The 23,099-nt window shown below is 36.1% G+C and overlaps 1 protein-coding gene across 1 annotated transcript in view; it reads left to right on the top strand.

Annotated features, from left to right (window-relative positions):
• RAB40C (RAB40C, member RAS oncogene family) overlaps positions 1-23,099 on the top strand; it is a 106,818-nt gene that overhangs the window by 44,090 nt on the left and 39,629 nt on the right. Inside the window, exons 3-4 of the mRNA XM_044657575.1 lie at positions 20,827-20,887; positions 22,451-22,511. Coding sequence (XP_044513510.1) covers positions 20,827-20,887; positions 22,451-22,511 — 122 coding nt within the window. The remainder of the gene's footprint in view (positions 1-20,826; positions 20,888-22,450; positions 22,512-23,099) is intronic.

Here is a 23,099-nt window from a genome sequence, read left to right as displayed (position 1 = left end):
ATTGGAGAAATGCAAATCAAAACAATTCTGAGGTGCCATCTCATACCTAGCAGATTGGTTAATATGATGGCAAAGGAAAGTGATAAATGTTGGAGGATATGTGGCAAAGTTGGGACACTAATACACTGCTGGTGGAGTTGCAAATTAATCTAACTATTCTGGAGGGTAATTTGGAATTATGCACAAAGGGCTTTAAAAGACTGCTTGCCCTTTGATCCAGCCATACCACTGCTGGGTTTGTACCTCAAAGAGATGATAAGGAAAAATGCATGTACAAATATATTTGTAGCCACTCTCTTTGTGGTAGCAAAAAATTGGAAAATGAAGAGGTATCCATCGATTGGGGAATGGCTGAACAAATTGTGGTATCTGATGGTGATGGAATACTGTTGTGCTGAAAGGAATGATTAACTGGAGGAATTATTCCATGTGAACTGGAAAGACCTCCAGGAATTGATGCAGAGTGAAAGGAGCAGAACCAGGAGAACATTGTACACAGAGATCGATACATTATAGTATAATCCAGTGTAACAGACTTTTCTGTTGGCAGTAATGCAATGATCCAGGACAATCCAGAGGAATTTACAAGAAAGAACGTTATCTACATCCAGGGAAAGAACTGTGGGAATAGAAACGCAGAAGAAAAACATGATTGATCATGTGGCTTGATGGGGTTTTGGTATTAAATGATCACTTAATTGCAAATATGAATAACAAGGAAATAGGTTTTGAACAATGATAAATGCATAACCCAAGGGAATTGTCAACTCTAGGAAGAGGGATGGGATGTAACCATGGAAAAACATACTGAATGAATGAATGAATGAATGAATGAATGAAAGCTTGCAAGAGACCTAAGCTCCAACAAGATTGAGAACTGCAGAAGAAATAAAAGGGCAAAGTCCCTGAGTCCTAGGAATGCAGGAGTGACTTTCCTTCTGTAGGTAAACAGTTTTGTCAAACAAAGATTTGATGTCTACATCTCAGGGATATGGTAGGAGAGATTTATCTTTAAGTATGGATTGGACTAGATCAGTGATGGGCAAACTTTTTAAAGAGGGGGCCAAAGGAAAGGAAATGCTTATCTGTCAGTCTGTTTCTAAGGCAACTCTGGAAGTTTCATTGTATTGTATCCTACTCATCGTATTCATCAGATTAAGAATAATGTCAGCAGCGCATCTGGCCCGCAGGCAGTAGTTTGCCCATCACTGGACTAGATAGTTTCTTTGGTCTCCTGCAACTCTGAGATTTTATAACCAGCTTGGATTTTTTAAAAAACTCTCTTTGTCTGTCTTTCTGTTTCCCTCTCTTCTCTTTCCCTCAAACAAAAGCAGAGAAAATGGAAGATGAATCCAAAAGTATGACATGGTCCTATTAAAAGAACATCACAGGGGGCAGCTGGGTAGCTCAGTGGATTGAGAGCCAGGCCTAGGAGGTCCTAGGTTCAAATCCGGCCTCAGACACTTCCCAGCTGTGTGACCCTGGGCAAGTCACTTGACCCCCATTGCCTACCCTTACCACTCTTCCACCTATCAGTCAATGCACAGAAGTTAAGGGTTTAAAATACAAAAAAAAAAAAAAAAAAAAAAGAACATCACAAACACTAAAGCTTAGAATGATCTAAACTTGGTATAAACAAATAAGGATGACAGACGTGGACTAGTGAGTTTTTAAGCTATGCTAGGGAAATGAGGAGGCTCAGAAGTGTGGATATGACAGCTACCTTCCAAGTATTTGAAAGGACCCCAAAAGGCAAAATTAAGAGCAGTTTAGGTTGAGATTTAAGAAGAAACTTCCAAATTATGAGTTATCCAAAAGTGATAACTGCTTCAAAAGGTACTGAGTTCTCCATCATTAAAGGTCTTCAGAAAAAAGTCTTGACGACCACTTGTTTGAATAAATTGTAGAAGAGGATTCTTATATAGGCACAGGTTGAATTAGCTTGCTTCTGAGGTCCTTGTTACTGTAAAATTCTACAGATATTGCTGCCCTATTAGAACTATAAGGACACATCTTAGCAAAGAAAAGATGGCTTATTTGAATTAAACTGATTTATTCTGGAAGTTTTATTTTTTAATTCCTATAAATTAGACTAGATGGCCTATGAGATCCCATCCAACCCACTGACTCTGTAACATTAGTTGCATGAAAATGTGTTAGTGTAATTTATAGAATGAATAGATTATGTTTATCTTTGGGCAAAGAACTATGGGCTCTTTGAGGACATAAAGACAGTTTTATTTTGAAAGAGATCTCTTAAGACCCTAGGGAATTTCTTTGCCGACTGTTTTTAATCTCCTTGCCAGCATTTACCTGTTTTTACCTTCCTGGACTGCCTTTTACCACCTAGATACTGCTTTTACATGGGGGTTATTAGATTTTTGTTGGTGTTATTGTTAAAAGAATTAGCTGAGCCCTTCGACTCTGAGTGATCTATTATATTATACATAGAACCATGATTAGGATACCTGCCCTCGTGGAGCTTACATTCTAATAGAGAAAGACAGCAAATAAAGGAGAACTAGAGTTGGAAATCAGAGAGAGAGGAAAAGGAGAGAGGTAGTACTTGAATGTTTGGAATGCCAAGTTTGGAAATAGTCAAGAAGTAGTTGATTCTGGGTAAGATAAGAGTTAAAAGACTTCCCCTTTTACATTGATGAATGCAAAATGAATGCATAAACCTATGACACGGGTGCCAAAGATGGCTAGCAGCCCACCCCTACCCCCTCCCACCTCTCACCCTCTACCCCCCCCCCAAGTTTGTTATTAGAAAGGCAGAGGGATGGGCAGAGCGGCTTCCTTCCCCTCTCCACTATAACTGATGACATTTTTTCACATCCCCTGCTCCCCTGCCCAGCAGCCCAGTGGGAATACTTTCTCCCTCTCCTGTGTTGGGAGGGGACTGGGTGCACTTGGCATTCAGTGGGGAGAGGAGCATGGCACCTGGTCTCTGGAGGTGGGGTGGGGGTGGGGCCTGGCACTCCATCTCTAAAAAGTTCACCATCACTGCATTATTGCATTGTAAACTTTGTCAGGGCAAGGACTGTCTTTGTTTTTAATTGTATATGTATCTTTAACACTTGCCAGGCACATAGAAGGAGCTCTTTGATTGATTGACTGAGGGAAAGATCATCCATGAGAGCCCAGGATTTCATAGATAGAATCTGAGTTCTAGGAAAATGAGGAAGGAATGAGGGTCAGAATTCAGGTTTCATAATGGCTGAGAAGTTCAACTTTTACTGCTTAAAAACTAGTAAAATTAAGTCAGTGGAAGAGACTGCTAAGATAAGGAAGAATCAGAGGCAACATAGTCTAGTGGTACAGAGGTCAAAAAAACTTGGATTCAAAACCCACCTCAAACACTAGCTGTTTAAGACTGGGCAAGTTATTTAAACCTCTCTAGGCCTTAGTTTCCTCATATATAAAATCATAGGGTTGGTTCCTTCTGGCTCTAAATCTATGATCTTATGGTCCCCTGAATCAGAAACAATTGAATTTCATAGCCTAGTATTCAGTAAGGCTAAGAACATATATTACTTAGAAAAAAACTCTCCATTGATAAAAATTGCTAGAAAAATTGGAAAGCAAGCAGAATTTAGGTGCAGACCATCATCCTGTCTCATAAGCCACAATAAGCTCAAAAATAGATATATGACCCAAATATTAATGTCATAAAAAAATTGAGAAGCATATGAAGTACCTTTCACAAGTACTTGTTATAGAGTTTATAACCTAATAATTAGTTGAAACAATCACAAAAGATAAAATAGATAATTTTGTTTACATGAAAATGATGGACTTTTATAGGAACAAAATCATTGCAACTAAGATGAGAAGGAAAGTTGTAGTGTGGGGGAAAATCTTTGCATCAATTTTATCTGATATCCAAAATATATAGTGTGTACGATATACATTTACATGCACATATTCTGATATATTTATACATATAGAACCAAGAGCTATTCTCCTTTGCCTAAGATTTAGAACAAAATAATTTTCAAAAGAATAATTGCAGACTACTAACAACTTTGTAAAAAATTGCTCTGTATCATTAATAAAAAAAGAAATACAAAATAAAATAGCACTAAAATTTCACCTCATACCCTCAAAGTTGGCAAAGATGACAAAAAAAGGTGGAAATAATCAATAAATGAGGCACACTAATATATACACTATTGTTAGAGTGGTAAATTAATTGGTTCAGCCTTTCTGAAGGCAACTTGGAGTTATGCAAAGAAAATAACTAAAATGCTTATAGCCTTTGATACCCTAGAGATCCTACCCTTAGGCATGTATCACAAGGAGGTCAAAGACAAAAAGGTCTCATATACATCAAAATATTAATAGCATCACTTTTTGTGGTAAAAAAGAACTGGAAACAAAGTATATGTCCATTAACTATGGAATGGCAAAATAAATTGGTACTTGAATATAATGAAATAATATAATGAAATATTGCATGATGATTGCAAATGATGAATATGAAAAATTTAGGGACACATAGAAAGAATAAAATGAGCTGATGTAGATTGAAGTAATTAGAATCAAGAAAACAGAAATAAAATTAAATTGAAAGAAAAGAAAAAAATAATGATCATGCTTAACCCAAAAGACAAGATTAGTAAAATGCCCTTCTTAGGGGACCTGTAGATATAAAACATTGAATATACAGCCAGATTAAGTTGATATGTTGGTTAATTTTGATGAAGTGCTATTTCTCCCTTTTACCCCCTTACACTTTTTGATACAAAGGATTACCTTTTGGGTAGAGTTGATGTAAAAACAAAAGATGATGCTCAAATGGAACTGTGAACTTATTGATTGGGAGTTGCCTCTAGTAATGCAAATGACAATCCATCCATGCCTATTCACCCTATCTAAATCTTGTCCATTGTCTCTAAAAATTCACTAAAAAGGGTCTACCTAATGTGCTGGAGACATTCCTTGCTTCTTTCTGTTATAGTGCAGATGCTCTATCATTCTTCCTTCTTTCCACATGACCAGTCCATTTTGTTTTCCTGTTACACAGTTCTTTGATTCCATATTCTTCAGGGTTCTTTATTGATTGTGTCCTATAATCTACTAAGAAAATTAAAGATTTCAATAATTTTAAAAATTGACCTTTCGGGGGCAGCTGGATAGCTCAGTGGAGTGAGAGCCAGGCCTAGAGACGGGAGGTCCTAGGTTCAAATCCGGCCTCAGACACTTCCCAGCTGTGTGACCCTGGGCAGGTCACTTAACCCCCATTGCCTACCCTTACCACTCTTCCACCTATGAGTCAATACACAGAAGTTAAGGGTTTAAAAGAAAAAAAAATTGACCTTTCTTGTACAGCAGAATAGTTCAAGTGTTCTTAGAAAATTGAGACATTTGATGAAGGTCAGTAGGATCAAAATTTAAAATAGCTCTGCCACAAAGTGGTTTCATCTGAAAAGAGCTTTCTGTGATAAAGCTTTGTGTCTATTCTTAGCCCCTTTGGTTTTATTTTTTTGTTGTTGTTCTAAAATCTAATTCTGAAAATGGAGATATTCATAAGGATCAGAGATGGAAAAAGACCTAACTGATCATTCAATTTTACCTGTATGCCTGAATAGGGCGACTTCTGCAAACACTCAAGCCTATTTGTATGCAGTTCTGGCATTCTTATGTTCTACTTCCCCTTTCCCCCAAAGAATTTTTTTGTTCACGTCTTTTATTGTTGAAGACTGAGCTGCTCTTCTGGCATTAATGCTGTTAGTAATACAGTCACAGTCACTGGGGGGGATGTTTTCAGCTGTTTTTATGTAACATGCAAAATTGTAGTATCTGTGGAAGCCTGTTTCTAGGCAATGCCTTAGTAACTGCCTGCTTGATTCCAAGAGCAGTATTGGAAAGAGGTGACTTGTGCTATTAATCAGACAATAGTGCAAACTTTGTGGGGAGATAATCATTAATATGAAGTTTTTGGAAAGGTTAGCTTTAGTTAGAATAAATTAACTGGTGAAATGATATAAAATTTTGCTAGTAGAAATCTCATGCATTGTAAGAAATGGTTCTATTTATAACAAAATATTAAATTGAATTGAAATTTAAAGGAAATATCATTGTCTAAAGTGATTAAAACTGTGGTTGCAAATGCATATTCTTTTTAGGGAGGGTGTTGGACAATCCAAGTGTATCAGATAGAACCATCTGGCTCACTTCTGAAATCCTTTGCCTCAGGCACCCAAATGGTTCACAAGTGACCTCTAAATGACAAGCATGCCATCATCAGCCTTCACCCAGGAAGAATTCCAAGGGATTATCCATTCTTAACATTTAAATTTTGGATATTTGTCTATAAACGCATATCATACAGAATTAGTCAGTGACCCATACTTAATGCTATTAACTACCAGATTTCTCTTGCTGAATAGACCTTCCCAGTTTTATAATTAGCTGGCATGGTGCATTAGCACTTCTAATCAGAGGGTTGAGAATGTGACAAGAGATTGCAGTCTATAAAAAAGAACGCAGGTGGGAAATGAACCCTATAATCCTGTCTGAGTTCAGCGTGCAGGGGTGCAATTATGACTCTACTGATTTAGTATAAAGATGAGAGAGGTTTATTTTAATAAATGTTCTGTACAGAATGGAGGAGGGGAAACCTTTTGGCAGCTTGAATTGAATGCATACAATTACAGCAACTTTTCCCTGAGGATTTGGCTCCTAGAGAATGCATGTTTCTAAGTAGAGCATATGTACCCTGTTTTTTATTAGTTATTCAGAGGGCATGGGCTAGACCTGGCTAGGTTCTGCAAGAAGTGGTTTTCCTCTCCAGCTGCTAATAGGATTAAGACTATTGGACCAAAGAGATGTGTTTTCAGAAGATAAACATCTTCTGTTTGAGCAGATATATTACTATTTCGAGTTTCTTCCCTTAATGAGTAGTTATTTTTTAAAACTAAGTAACACTACCATTCAGAAATAACTTTTAGAAACATATACCTGAAGAATGAGACATAATTTTGGACATGGCAAAAGTATGGATTTGCTTTGCTTCACCATCCCTTATTTGTTATAAGGATTGTGTTTTTCTTTTCTTTTTTTTATAGGGGGAGGGGTTTGGAGAGGAGAAGGTAGCTGCTGATTGTGTTGCCCCCCCAAAAAGGGTATGAAAATATTCCTTTTTGGTGTTTGTAAAATTTAGAATAATAAATTTTTTTAAGATAACTAAAGGGAAAAAAGCCTAATAAGCATAATGGAAGCAGAAATTATCATGTAAATAATGAAATGTTTGATGTGTGGTAATTCTACCCTTGGTCTGGTAGGATCCAGAATCATTTTGGTGCCAATTCTTCAATATACATGCATGTAGGTACATACACACACATGCACATGCTTTGCCACTGCCAAGGACCCTCCAGTTTAGAAGCTGGTAGAGTTCCTTCACCTCCACTATCCCTTTTGCTCCCTAAATTCTTTATGAATATCTTTAAAATTAAGAAAGCTTAGCTCTAATAGTTTCCCCTTCCCCCCCCCAATTTATACCTTTTAATTTTTACCTCACCTTCATTTCTACATATATGTTCTTCCCTTGTAATTAAGATTTTTAAAAGGAAAGAAAACAGTTAAGTAAAACCAAACAAAAGCAATAGGGTCTGGAAGTATATGCAATATTATATACCCTTAGTCACCCACTTTTTTGTAATTGCTGTATTGGAAAGGACAAGATATCTTTTCTTACCTCTTCTCAGGATCAGGTTTGATCATTATTATTATACGATATTTGACTTGTTTTATTGTTCTTTCTGCTTATAAGATTGAAGTTAGAATGTCATATATTTTTCTGGTTCTGCTTTCCTCAAGATGCATCAGTTCATTTGTATAAGCCTTGCTGTGTTTCTTTAAATTCTTGACATTGTTTTCTAGCAATGCAATAAAATTCTTTTACATTTGTGTGCCACAGTTTGTTTAGTCATTTCCCAATTGATTGGTACTTCTTAACTATTAGAAATTCCCCAGCATTTTCCTATAGAATACTTTAAAAAAAAATGACTTTAACTAGGATTTAACCTTTTGTAGAATAAAATTTTATGTCAAGAATTTACTCTTCCCAGTATGGAAGAACAACAATGAATATTTCACATTTAAAATGAAATGGAAAGGGAAACAGTATCATAAGCTGAAGCTGAATTAAATATATTCAACTTTTTTAATAAGAAAGAATGATTTCTAAGTAAAGCAAATGTCAATGTAAACCTTTTTTTTTTTTTAACCCCTTACCTTCTATCCTTAGTATCATTTCTAACTCAGAAGAGTGGCTAGGGCTAGGCATTTGGGGTTATGTGACTTGCCTGGGGTCAAATAGCTAGGAAGTGTCTGAGTCCAGATTTGAATCCAGGTCCTCCCAACTCCAAACCTGGTATTCCATCAACTGTGCTACCTAGCTGCCCCCAAAGAAAACATTTTTTAAAGAAATATATTTGCATTTCAACATACCCCTTTCTGGGTGCTTGCTCTCCAAAAATGCCCTTAAAGACTTGTATTTTCTTTCAGAAGTTATAGGAGTTGAGATGTTATGGAAAAGGGAATTGATTATTAAGTTGTGTCCTTAATTGGGGTGGGGGTACTAAATAGGGGGAAGGAGTGGAGAGAAAATTTGTTCTTGTAACTTGGCCAACAACCTGAGAATTGTCTAATCCAGTGATGGGCAAACTATTGCCTGTGAGCCAGATTTGGCCCCCTGAAATGTTCTGTCTGGCCACACATTATTCCTAATCTGACGAATACAATGAGTAGGATACAATACAATGAAACTTCGTAAGAGTTGCCTTAGGAACAGACTGACAGATGAGCATTTCCTTTTCTTTGGCCCCCTCTTTAAAAAGTTTGCCCATCACTGGAACTGGCTTATTAGAATTGGGGGTTTAGGCAGCTTTCCACTCACACACTCCCTCTTCCCAGTATTAGAAGAAATATACAAAATAGATCTAATGCTTCTAAATTTAGTGAGGAAAAGAGGTCACAGATTACATCTTTGCCTATAAATTATATAAAATTAACTGGAGAAATTTAATTGTACAAAACAATTAGGGAACTTAACCATATTTTTATCATGAATATTGCTCTCTCCCTTAATAGTTTTTCAAGTGAATAAAATTTTCTAATTGACCTGATTTCTTGCCATTTTGAAGAGATTTGTCAGCCTCTTTGGAATTAATGTTTACATTTTACAATAACCAAAACATTAACTTTTAAAACATTTAAAGCATAGTTTATTATTCTGATAATACCAATTTGACAAAAAGAGGAAGTGCAAGCAAAAAGGGCAGACTTAATTCTCTTTATAGTCACGGGGTCAAAACTTTCTTAGCAAATGTTTCAAATTAAGGACTCCTAATCAGTTTAAGTGCTATCTTGATTCTTTAAATTTTCAGAATTTCTCAAGTTTTCAGGATTTTCTTTGAGGTAAATATCTAATCATTCCTAGTTTGATCTTTCTTATTTTTCATAGGGAGCAGATGTCATTGCATGTGCTCTATTTTACGTGAACTTCTTCAGGCTCACAAATGAAGCTTTATATTCCAGGATTTTACCTTGTCTGACTTCTCTTTTTAGTAGTAGCTCAGTTATTTAAGCACAGTGTTTTTTATCTCTTGGCAAGAACTGAAGAATGCAGCTTGCCCTGTGTTGCTTAGCAGGAATAATCTATGTCTTTATGTCTGACGGTTCCCTCTCTGGGGACTGAGTGGGTCATCCTCGTCTTTATTAATTTCTGTAGCTGAGAAAAGTCCAAGTCCAATACAGTGCTTATATGTCTCCAGAGTCCTAGACAAAACACCTTCTGGGCTAATTATTGTCTGCTTTTTGGAAAAGCAGACATCTGCCACTTCCCTGGTAAGGCTAAAGTGATTCTTTCATTTTTTTTTCTAGAAATCCTTTATCCTTTTCTCTTTCAGGATAATATTCCCAGATCTGCATATCCAGCCCTAGTGTCTCTCCTGAGCTCTAACATCCTGCATTTGATTTTCCATCTACATCTTAAACTCTTCATGTCCTAAAGAGAACTCATCAACCCTCTATCCAAATGTTTCCTTTCTTCCAACTTCCCTTTTACCATTGAGGACACCACCATCCTCTCAGTCACCCAGGCTTGCAACCACAGTGACTTCTATAATACTTTCTTACTACCCACATATTCGATCCATTATCAAATCTTGTCCTTCCACCTTCAAAACATCATTGACTATTGTCCCTTTCTCTTCAGTCACACAGTACAAACCTAGTTCAGACTCATATCACCTCTTACCTGAGCTGCTACAATGACCTTCTAACTGGTCTCTCTGCCTCAAGTCTCTCCCCATGCCAATTCATCCTCCTCTTAGCTTCCAGTGTTATTTTTCTAAAGTATAGAACTGACTACATCATCCCCCTGTTCAATGAATTACTACATTGGCTCTCTGTTGACCTCCAGGATCAAATAGAATCTCCTTTGTTTGGCATTTGAAGTTCTTCATAACCAAGTCTTCCTACCTTGTTAGTCTTCTTACACTTCTGTCTCCTCTACACACTGGATTGCAACATCATTGTCCTGCTTGCAGAACCTTGACATGACACTCTGTGTCTTCATACTAGCCCAGACCCATAACTGGAAGGCTCTGCTCTCTTACCTCTACCTCTAGTTCCTGACTTCCTTCAAGACTCAAATTCATGAGACTTTTCCTAATCTTCCCCAAAGCTTTCTTTTAGCAAACCTTCCATCTACTCTGCTACATATATATAATCTAACTAGTTGTTAAGATCCTCCCCCTTTAGAATATGAACTCCTAATGTGAACTTCTTGAGGGCAAAGGCTATCTTTTTGTATCTAGCAATTTGCACAGTGCCTGCTACCGAGTAAATGCTTAATAAATGCTTCTAATGACTTAACTTGATGGAATCACAAAATCTTTCACTTTATTTTTGAAGTTTTTATTTCAAATTTACTTGATATTGTCTAGTATTTCATTTAGCATTTTTCCTCCCAATTATTAGCTGAGAATACCCTCTTTCTTATATTAAATTGAGAACAGCCACAATTACAGCTACTCTGACCTCTTAATTAGGTCACCTGTTGGTGAGCAAGCAGAATGATAGAGTATAGAGAGGATGAAAAAAACTTCTCAAATTTTCTTCTTAAGGCTTTGTCCTTTTCCCTTGCCACCTATTCTTCCTATAATGTTAAGGGTGGAGTAATAATGGTCTGGAAAATATACATTAAACTGACTGACTTTGGATCTGCAGTGTGATCACAGTAGTCAGTCAATGAGCATTTTTAAAGCACACACTATGTGCCAGACACTGTCCTAAGCCCTGGGGGATACAGAAAGAGACAAAAGATGGTCCCACCCTCAAGGAGCTCACATTCTAATGAGGGAAGGGGGGGTGACAATAAGTCAATCAATAAACTTTTATTAAGAATTTACTTACTGTGTGTTAGGCATTATTACATATACAAAGGTAATTTCTTTTGGGACCTCATATTAAAAGGATATAAACCAGACAAGTACTAATTGACATGAATATGTCTTTGCTGTGCCTTTATGGGGTGGGGTTCAAGTGTTGGAGAAAAGTGATGCATACTAACCAAGAATAGGTATACGTAAAGGAAGATTATTTGTTAAAAATTGTTGGAGAAATGGAAAGCAGTCTGGCAGAAACTAGGTATAGACCAATATTTTAAACTATTTACCTAGTTAAGATCAAAATGGCTACATGACCTAGGCACAAAGGGAGATAGCATATAGGCAAATTATGTAATCTATCAGATTTATGGATAAGAGATGAATTTATGAATAAGCGTATTATGAATTATAAAATTGATTGTTTTGATTATTAAATTTAAAAAGATTTGTATAAATAAAACTAATGTAGCTAAGATTAGAAGGAAAGGGGACAGCTGGGTAGCTCAGTGGATTGAGAGCCAGGCCTAGAGACGGGAGGTCCTAGGTTCAAATCTGGCCTTAGACACTTCCCAGCTGTGTGACCCTGGGCAAGTCACTTGACCCCCATTGCCTACCCTTACCACTCTTCTGCCTTGGAGCCAATACACAGTATTGACTCCAAGACAGAAGGTAAGGGTTTAAAAAAAAAAAAGATTAGAAGGAAAGCAGAAAACTGGGGCAATCTCAGAGGTCTCATTTCTCAAATATATAGAAAATTTTGTCAAATTTATAAGAATTATGAGTCAGTCCCCAATTGATAGCCAAAAGATATGTACAGGCAGTTTGGGGATAAAGAAATAAAAGCTATATATAGCCATATCAAAAATACTCTTACAGCATTACTGATTAGAGAAATGTAAATCAAAGCGACTCTGAGATATCATCCCACATCTATGAGAAAAGAGCAAATGGAAAATTTTGAAAGGCATGTAGGAAAATGGGAACACTAATACATTGTTGGTGAAACTGTGAACTTATCCAACCATTTTGGAGAACAATTTGAAATTATGCCCAAAGGTTATAAAACTATGTATACCCTTTGACCCAGCAATACCACTATTAAACACGGTCCTCAAGTTAATCAGGGAAAAAGGAAAGAACCTATATGTTCTAATATATATAGCAACTCTTTTTGTGGTAGCAAAGAATTAGAAATTGAGGGGATGCCTGTCAATTGGGGAATGACTAAATGAGTCGTGGCATATGATTGTGATGAAATACTATTGCATGGTAAGATATGAGGTTAATTTTTTTTTAATGGAAAGACCTATGTGAAATTATGAAGAGTGAAACAAGCAGAACCAAGAGAACAAAAATATTATTTGAAGAAAAACTGTGAATGTTCACCTCCAAAGAAAGAACTCTGAAGGGGGCAACTGTGAAGAGTGCAGAGGCTCAGAGGCAGCTGGGTGGCTCAGGAGATGGAGAACCAGGCCTAGAGACAGGAGATCTTGGGTTTAAATATGGTCTCAGACACTTCTTAACTCTATGACCCTGAGTAAGTCACTTAACCCCCATTGCCTAGCCCTTTCTGTTCTTCTGCCTTGGAACCAATGCACAGTATTGATTCGAAGATGGAAGGTAAGGGAAAGGAAGGAAGGGAGGGAGGGAGGGAGGGAGGAAGGAAGGAAAGAAGGAAGGAAGGAAGGAAGGAAGGAAGGAAGGAAGGAAGGAAGGAAGGAACCAATAAATAGAAACATGTAAGACATAGTTTTATATATACATACATATACATATATAGTCAAATGATGCCTTCTTTAGTGCAGAGGGTGGAAGGAGAGCCAGATTCTTGGGAACTTTAGTGTAAAAAACAAAATTTTTAAAAAGAAGATTATTATAATAAAGTCTGGAGTACCTTATATTCAAATTACTTCCCCAAATTAATTTAACAAAGCATACATGCAGAACTCAAAAGGTTTAAAAGTTTAAACTCAAATGTGTTAAAAAAGGTTGTATTGGGAGTAGTACTCCAATAAACCATATGTCTTATATTAACATGGAACACTGGAGAAGTTTACATTATAACCATTAAACATTTGGAGAGAAGAAAAAGACAAATAAGTCAGGGGAAGAACTCTTCAAGAAAATAGTCACTAGAATCAAAATACTCATTTATAGAATCAGAATCCTAGAGCTGAGAGAAACTTGGATCACCTATACCAGTGGGGTCAGTTGCAAATAGAGATCACTGTGAAGCTGCACATTGACTTAGAAAATCATAAACTATCACTATCTATGATCTGAATCATGAATTCTTAACCTTTCTTGTGTTGTGGACTCCTTTGGCAATCTGGTTAGGCCTGTAGATCCCTTCTCAGAAAAGTTTTTTTAAATATATAAAATAAAATATGTAGGATTACAAAGGAAACCAATTATATTGAAATGCATTTGTCAAAATATAAGTTCCTGAACTGCAAGTTAAGAACCCTTGATAAACCTAGATAAATCGTGGCAGTTATTGGTGACCTACTCCCCAGCCATTATATGTACTTTGCTTTTTTTTCCTTTTCCTTCTCTTTCTCTTTTCTTCTGAACTCCTTATCTTATAAGGGGGCACAAGGAAGCACCCAGAGATATTGTGTAGTACCATTTAGTAGTATTTAGTGTTACCTAATCTAGAACAACCCCAGTCATTTTATAGTTCAGAAAGTTGATTTGGCATGGAGAGGATGTTGGACTGTGATGCAATGAAACAGAATATGAATTGCCTGGGAAATGACCCTTTCTTCCCAGTCCATCAAGCCGTATGGCCCTGCCTCAGGAAATAAATGAGGTTTATGATGTTTGTTGTAATTCTGAGCTTATCTGATTTTTCTGATTAATACTACTATCTCAAGACTACCACAGAAATGCTTGTTTTAAACATACTGCCCCAATAAAGCAGTTTTGTTTTTCCCAAAGTCACCCCAGAATAGAAGCAGATAGCACTTTGGGTGGGGGTGGGGAAGGTAAGAAAAAAGCTTGTGTTGTGAGGGAACCAAGAAAATAGCACAAGTGCTGAAAAGCTATTTTCCAATAGCGACATCTAGTGATAGATAGAAAACATAACTTTTTTCTGAGGCATATCTGCAAAAAGGACTTGTTATAGTGTTGTGGATGATGAATCTAGCCAGATGAAAATTAACTAATTATAGATAGTAGAACATAGTTACTCTTCATGTGAAGCTCTCTTTGACTGACTGGAATTTGAGACTTTACCTTATGATATTTCATTTTCTAAGGTGCATGTATAATACTTTTAACAATGGTAATGGAGCAATTATTGGAAGATCTGTAACTTGCTTTACTATGTGACAACTGCAGTTATTTAGGATTGAGGAGAAGCTGTAGCCCATTACAGTTACCCTCTTATTTTATTTCAATGGTGAGAGTGTTTGAGACATCACTTTGTTTGCCGTGTCAAGCAGATGAGAAGAAAAGAAAATGACCTAATAAACCTCATTGCAGCTGTTCCAACTATAAGTAAGGAAAAAGAGGTGGGTCAAAATGGAGTCAGTGGTAGGGATTAACTAGTAGATCAAATTATTCACCTCATTCTTTCCAACCCCAAACCAGAAGGACTATAGTTAACCACAGATTATCCATAAGTGACACACAGTTGTCGGGAAATAAACTGAATTTCTTCTTTAGGAATGTCATACTATGCTTGAGCATGAATAAAAACCTTTTTTTGGTTCAAACCCTGATATAATCACACTTTCTAGGCCAGTGGTTCCCAAACTTTTTTGACCTACTTCCCCCTTTCCAGAAAAAATTACTTAGCCCCCTGGAAATTAATTTTTTTTTAAATTGTAATAGCAATTAATAGGAAAGATAAATGCACCTGTGGTCATCACCGCCTCCAAGGATTGCTGCAGCACCCACCAGGGGGCAGTGGTGCCCACTTTGGGAATCACTGTTCTAGGCCTACTCTTCTCAAAATTGTATGATGACAAGATATTGAACCAGTGGAACATTGGTTCCTGTGGCTTATGTTCATGTGTCAGTGGGACACAGCATTAGCTTACAATGGAGTAAATTAGGAAACAAACCTATGGATTACAGCTTCTCTTTCCAAATCTGAATGGAAAAGTCCAATAAAAGTTCAATAGCTGTCATTGAAATCCAGTTGCCTTTTTTTAATTCTTCCATTCTGTCTTAGTATCAGTTCTAAGTTCTAAGTCATCAGTTCTAAGACATAAGAGTGGCAAAGGCTAGGCTATCATGGTTAAGTAACTTGCCCAAGGATGCATAGCTTGGATCTGAGCCCAGATTTGAATCTGTATCCTTCTGACTCTAGGCCTGGCTCTCTAATCCACTGTTCAACCTAGCTGCCCCTTCTAATTGCCTTTTGTATGAGCTGATTAGCTGAGAATTCTGCAATCCCACAAAATATGTTTTAGTGCCAGAGGTGTTCCCAAAACATATAAGGGAAAAAGTAATTCAGATTAAGTTCACTACGTTCTAGCTAGAAATGAGGAAATTCTGAATCTTCAGCTAATGTTTTGGGAAATTAGACATAGTCTATACCCAGCAAGATGGACTCATTCTATGTTTAGATTATAACTGTATTCTCATCTCTATATCACTAATAGTAATAATAACAATAATAATAGCTACTATTTATTTATATAGCACTTATCACATGCCAGGCACTGTCTAGGTGCCTAACAATTAATTTCTCATTTGATCATAGAGTTAGGTGCTGTTATTAGCTCCATTTTACAGGTGAGGGAACTGAGGCAAACAGAGGTTAAATGACTTGCTCAAGGTCACATATATCTATCCAATTTGAGGTCCAATTTAAGTTCTTTCTTCCTCACTCCAAGCCCAGGCACCCATTAGAAAGGGGTAGAATTCTTAAGTCCAAACTGTAAGTTGTCAGGAGCTAAATTGCTCCGGTAATGTTCCTGGTATGCTTAATAAAGTCTTTCTGATTGATGGTCCAATTTCTTTTATTTATCTGAATCATTCTTCTGAGAACACTAGGTGTTTTGAAATGGTGAGTTTTAGATTTCTTTGTGATTTTTCTTGCACCCTCTTCTAGAAATACTTTGTATTGAGCTAAGTAAAATAGACATGAAAGCTGTTTTAAAGAACTCCAAAGAAGATGCCATAACCTCCTTCACTAAGTGTAAAATTAGCAGCCTTTACTACCAGGAACTGCTCCCTTCTAGTTCACTTAAATCTCTTATGTTTTATCAGCCTTTCCTGGAGCAATATGGCACCTCTTGCTCTACTCCCAGTTTCTTTTGTTTTCCCTTTGGACATGGCATTTCATAAACAGTTTGGCTTTTGTGTCCCCTAAGAGTGTTTCACTGTTTCCTTTGTACAGCCTGCATTTTAGCAACTTCAGAATTCTCTGAATGTACTGAGATGTCCTGTTCTACTGCCTTCCCAAGCAAAGTGCTTTTTGTGCCTAGTTGGCACCTCTGTAAAACAGACTAGCCTCATATTCTATCTGACATGTGCTGTCAGGAAGAGAAGTGACCAGGAGGATCATCCTCACTAAGAAAGCATTGGGTGTACTCATTGATGAAAAAGCTGTCTTTTGTGTTGTCAGCACTTTTATCCCATCATTGGCAGGACCCAGGAACATAAGATCATATTTTTATAAAGGGAAGTCTGGCCAAGTGACTACTTTTCTTTAAACTGAAGATCATGTTTGAATTATTTATTCTGTATGCTTAAATACCAAAAAATAGTAAGAATTTAAGATAATAGGTTGCATGGCTTCTTGTAGCATTATAACAGGGCTTCTCTTTAATTCCTTTAGCAGACCACTCCTAACATTGCTTAGGAAAAAAAATCTAGCCTAGCAGTTTCAGATATCAAACTGTACTATAAAGTAGTAATCATCAAAACAGTGTCTGGGCCTGGCTAAGAAATACAGTGATGGATCAGTGAAATACAGTGAAAATATACAATATACAGTGGTAAATCACCATGGCAATCTAGTGTTTGATATACCCAAAGATTATAGCGTTTGGGAAAAGAACTCACTGACAAAACTGACAAAAACTGCTGGGAAAACTGAAAAAGAGTATGGCAGAAACTAGGTATAAACCAGTATCTCAATCCCTATACAAAGTTTTTCTGATAAAGGTCTCATTTCTCAAATATATAAAGGACTAAATCAAATTTATAAGAATATAAAACATCCTCCAATTGGCAGATGTTCAAAGGACAATATGTATCAGAAACAAATCCTGAGAAATCTTATAACCTGTTATTAACCCATTCTAAGAAGGGATTCATTTTATACTATTCATCAAGGGACCTCAGAACACATTACAATATTTTGATGCATTTGTTTTCCAACACCTGACTACCCAGCTGCCTATAGGGAAGCAGATTTTCTTGGCCAAGCACCAATAGGGAGAGCAGATTAGTGAACGTAGACCAACTGTCTACTACTTACTAGCTGCTTTCATTATATATAAGTTTTACCCTCTCCTTCTGGCAAAACCTTTTGGCCTTCACATTGTTTTGTTGCAAATGAAAGCATAAACTTAAGTCATAATCAATCAGTTGTCTATTTGAAGCATTTGCAGCTAAACCTCTCAGTCAGTGTGTGCAGTAATATGTCCTTTGTGTCCATAAAAAGACAGCCCTTCTGTCAGTAAAGTAAATGTAGCCCTACACAACTTTCTCTGATAGAGACTATCTGCAAGTTATATAAGATCTGTTAATACAATTTTAAAAATCTTTAGATTTCTCTATTCCTAATGCTAATTCTATATTATGCTGTTGACAACATGGATTTTTACATTTGGAAGTTTTCTTTTTCCTGGAAAATATATTTGGTGAATAGTATTACATCTCTTCTTTAAAAATCATGTTGATGTCTTTTGTTTTTATCACTTTCCTAAATATACCCTGCTCCAAAAGGAAAGGTGTATATTTCTTCTTTAGGACCAGATTTGGTCATTATAGTTACACAGCATTTGGGTTTTTTTTTAATTATAATTATTCTTTTCATTCATATTTCTTCCATTCATATTGTTTTCTTGGTTCTGCCTATTTTACTTTGCATTAGTTCATATAAGTTTTCTCATGTTTCTTGGTATTATTTTTTTAATCCTTACTTTGTATCTTAGTAACAGCCTTAAGATAGAAGGGCAAGGGCGAGGCAAACAGGATCAGGCCAGGAATTCTGTTTACTATGCTACCTAGCTGCCCCCTCTGTGTTCTTCATAGTTATTTCTTATGGTACAGCAGTATTCAGCTGTATTCTTGTATCTATGAAAATAGTTTTGATAACATTTGATATTTTTTTTAAAACTCTAGCAAAAAAAAAAGGTTTTGCTTAGCTCTTTAGGGGGAATTTAATTGAATAGGGGTAAAGAGGGGTCATAAAATCCTAGATTTACAACTGGAAGGAACCTCAGAGGTCATCTAGTTCAGTTCTTTCATTTAGCAATCAGTGGCCTAGAGAGATTAACTGATTTGTTTAAGGTGACCGTTTGTCTAAGTAGGAAGAATGGGATTTGTCCCAGGGTCTTCTGACTCCAAATCTAGCAATCTTTCTACTCTTTCAAAACAAAATATACCTATTTTATAAAAGAAAAATTTGGGGGCAGCTGGGTAGCTCAGTGGAGTGAGAGTCAGGCCTAGAGACAGGAGGTCCTAGGTTCAAACCCGGCCTCAGCCACTTCCCAGCTGTGTGACCCTAGGCAAGTCACTTGACCCCCCATTGCCTACCCTTACCACTCTTCCACCTATGAGACAATACACCGAAGTACAAGGGTTAAAAAAAAATAAAAATAAAAATTTATGAATTTTTTTCATTCTGTCAAAAGTTATGTAAAGCAAACCATGTTTTAAGTGCACTTATGCCTATACATATATGGGTGTTTGGGGTGATCTATAGAGTCACTTAAACCTAACACCTATCTTTACATCTCCAAAAGTCACATCTTCAAAATTCCATAGACATGGACACTCAGTAATCTGTGAGAACTTTTGTTACACTAAAGTGAGGGATGAAGGAGAGAGAGAAATGTTAACCTAGCACCTCCCATTTATGAGAATGACCTTTGTGTTGAGGAAGAATTGTTAGTATGTCTACTTTCATGTTGTCTAAACCATAGATGAAAGACTTTTTGGCTAAGTATCTAGGATTTCATATAGTCAAAGCATTTTATTCTTGTGTGCTATATTGCATATAGGTTTAGAATGACTGAACCTAGTGAAATGGGCATATTTAAATGTTTCTGAAATCTATGATTCCATGAAATATTTTGAAGAGACAAATCAAGCTGGTATATTACAATATGGGGAACAAATGTGAAATACATAGATTTTGACTGTTTATAAGTCTGGATATCTTGTCTGGGATCATTATGAACTTCAGGTCCATAGAAAGGGACCCAGTAAATCCACCAGTTACTAAAAGATGGCTTATCCCTCCCTTTTTTTTTTGCTTATTTTGTAAAAAGAGAATCATCAAAATAAACTATTCTCCTTAATGAAAATATCTTTTCCAACTTAAAAAAATAAAACAAGATTTTTCATTTGAAGAAATTCACAGTATTTCTAAGAAGACCAGACATTATACCCAAAAAATAATGTAAGGCAATCTAAATGGCAAATGAATTATTTGGATAATAGGTGTTATTAGAGTTCATAGAGAAGTCTCATTGTTAGGGAAGAATTCAACCATGTAGATGAGACCAACTATTGATTGTTCTTAAAAATGAGTAAGTAATGTAAAGTATTATGTCATCAAAGACAATAAATATGACCGTAGGCTTATTAGACCAAATATTATACATGATTTTTAAAATAATTAAGCTTTTTAAACTTTGAAATTTAGAGTAAAAGGGAAGAAGCTGAAAACTAAAAGTTGTTAGGGAGTTTCTAAATTAACAATAAATCAATCTAATGTATATCATCATCAAATAATACTTCTCTTCCCACTAATGTCTTTCAGACTGTTTCTGTCATTTTGATTTTCTTAAAGGGGGAGAGGTTTGTTAAAAAAAGAAAAAAATCTGATGTCCAGAAAAAAAATAATAAAAGTAAATAGCTGGAGTATCAGAGTCAAAAATATCCTCCAATGGTACTTTTTCCTTTTATCACTTTATACTTCATAGTGCTCCAAACATATCCATTGGAGTGTACAGAGGGTAGGGGAAGTACCTGAGAGCCTGTTTAATAGGGTCATAAGATTTAGAACTGGAAAGAAAACTCATAACTCATTCAGTCCAAAACTCATTACATAAATGAGGAAACTGAGGTTCATAGAGATAAGGCAAGTTGCTCAGCTATTCAGATGGGAAATAACAAAACTTAGGTCCTTTTAATTCCAAATTCAGTATTCTTTCTGACACCAGTATGTGACCTAATATCTTCATTCAGATTCTTATTTCTCCCTTCTTATTTTTTGTTTGTTTTACAGGGATAGACTATAAAACAACTACAATTTTACTGGATGGTAGACGGGTCAAGCTGGAACTTTGGTGAGTTTATATTGCTAAACAGAGTCAGTTGGAAGCCCTTCTGACTCAATGATAGTATAACACTTAAAAGAAGTTGGTAAGTAAGAAAATAATACCTTAAAATACTTAGCATATGCCCTAATTTTATTAGATTATATAAATAAAGATACATACCTAAAAGAAAATGGCTCATTTAGATTTATTTATATACAGAAGAGCCCATTTAAAATAATATCTGTTTTTAAACGTCATATGTAACACCCAGAATTTGTGTTGCAGAAATCAGTTCTCAAGTTATATTGACACAGTTCCCCTTTTCTCTATAGAATATGATTTTTGCCTGGAATCCTAGAATTTTTATTTAGAGTTAAAAGAATATCAAGTCTAACTGACTTATTTTACAGGGAAGAAAACTCAAGAGGGCTTGCTATCCTTTTCATCCCTCCCCAGAATATTGTTTTTGTTTTTGTTTTTGTTTTTTAAGAAATTAAGGACCATATTTCCAAAGACTCTCTTTAAGTAGCTAAGGAAGTAGACATTTGTAAGGGTCTAGTTTCAGGACAGTTAAATAATTTTCCTTAAGTCAGTCACATCACTTGTTCATCTGACTAGTCACTGATGTGATCAATGACGATTGGTCAGTGTTGGTCTATTCAGACACTTCCCAGCTGTGTGACCCTGGGCAAGTCACTTGACCCCCATTGCCCACCCTTACTACTCTTCCACCTATGAGCCAATACACAGAAGTTAAGGGTTTAAAAAAAAGAATTAAAAAAAAAGAAAAAAGCTACTACAGTTGCTCATAGATATCTATTAAATAAACAATTCAGGCAGAGTCAAACATTAAAGGGAAGCATAAACCTACAGTGTGTGTGATTGTCTCAACTATAGTTTTACTAGAACACAATAGAACCTTGAGTATTTGAACTAGAAGTCATCCACCCTCCTGCCTCTAAACTGGACTATACCTCTCATCCAATAACACATACTGACTCATATACCACATTTATAAAGTTTGCTCAAACCAACCCTATGAGGTAGATAGTGCAAACATCACCGACAAGATTTGTCATCATTGACAAATAGATAAGAGCTAATTGCCAACTTTTGTATGCTAATCTTTCCTTTATTAAGACCATAGTTAAATCTCCCACCTTTAGTGAATTTAAAGACAAAATAAGGTATAATAGCAACAGTAATAGTAGCATTTTATAGTTTGCAGTGCATTACATATTTTACCTAATTTGATCCTCGTAATAATTATATAAGTTTTGTGTAAATGGAATTACATTATTATTATCCTGATTTTACCATTGAGGAAACCGAGGCTGAGAAGTTACAAGAGTAATTTGTTTAGGGCTACTCAACTAGCAGTTACCTGGGGAAGTATTTAAACTCAGGTCTTCCTTACTCCAAGACGTAGATCTGTGCTAGATCTGTCCATTATATCATCTACCCAACTCCTATTCCTAATTTATTGAGGCAGAATCTTCTTACCTACTGAACTTCAGTGAATAAGGAAGTATGAATAGGGTTTTTAGGTATTTTGTATCATCGTTTTCTGAATCCTGTTTGTATTTTCAGGGATACATCTGGTCAGGGGAGGTTCTGTACTATTTTTAGATCTTACTCCAGGGGTGCTCAGGTAAGACCAAAATTATTTTTTGTCATTGATTTTCTAGTGTTTTTTTTAATCTGAGTTGTTAACATGACAAAATTCAAGCATATAAGTGCATACTTTAAATCTCTTTTAAGAATGTTACATCCTTTCCTTTATTAGTGTATACAAATGATCTGTCACAAGTAGAGGCTTTCTTCTCAAGTGTGTGTTCCTCTACTGATATTCAAGGAAAAATAGCTAGTGGTGAATAGGATGCTTTTTTTTTAAACATTTATTAATATTCATTTTTAACATGGTTACATGATTCATGCTCCTACTTTCCCCTTCACCCCCCGCACTCCCCCCACCCATGGCCGATGCACATTTCCACTAGTTTTGTCATGTGTCCTTGATCAAGACCTATTTCCAAATTGTTGGTAGTTGCATTGGTGTGGTAGTTTCGAGTCCACACCCTCTAGGATGCTTTTTTAAAAAAAATTTATGTTACATTAAAGTTCCCAGGTATCCTCTACTCTCTCCCTTCCACTCTCTACACTATAGAAGGCATCATTTGTAAAAATACACACACACATACACACACACACACATAAAACTATGTCATGCATGTTTCTG

This window comes from Gracilinanus agilis, chromosome 1, assembly GCF_016433145.1.
Source record: "Gracilinanus agilis isolate LMUSP501 chromosome 1, AgileGrace, whole genome shotgun sequence".
In the NCBI taxonomy this organism is placed as follows: Eukaryota; Metazoa; Chordata; class Mammalia; order Didelphimorphia; family Didelphidae; genus Gracilinanus; species Gracilinanus agilis.
Note: the sequence above shows the minus strand (reverse complement) of the source record. Positions and strands in the feature narration are given on the sequence as shown.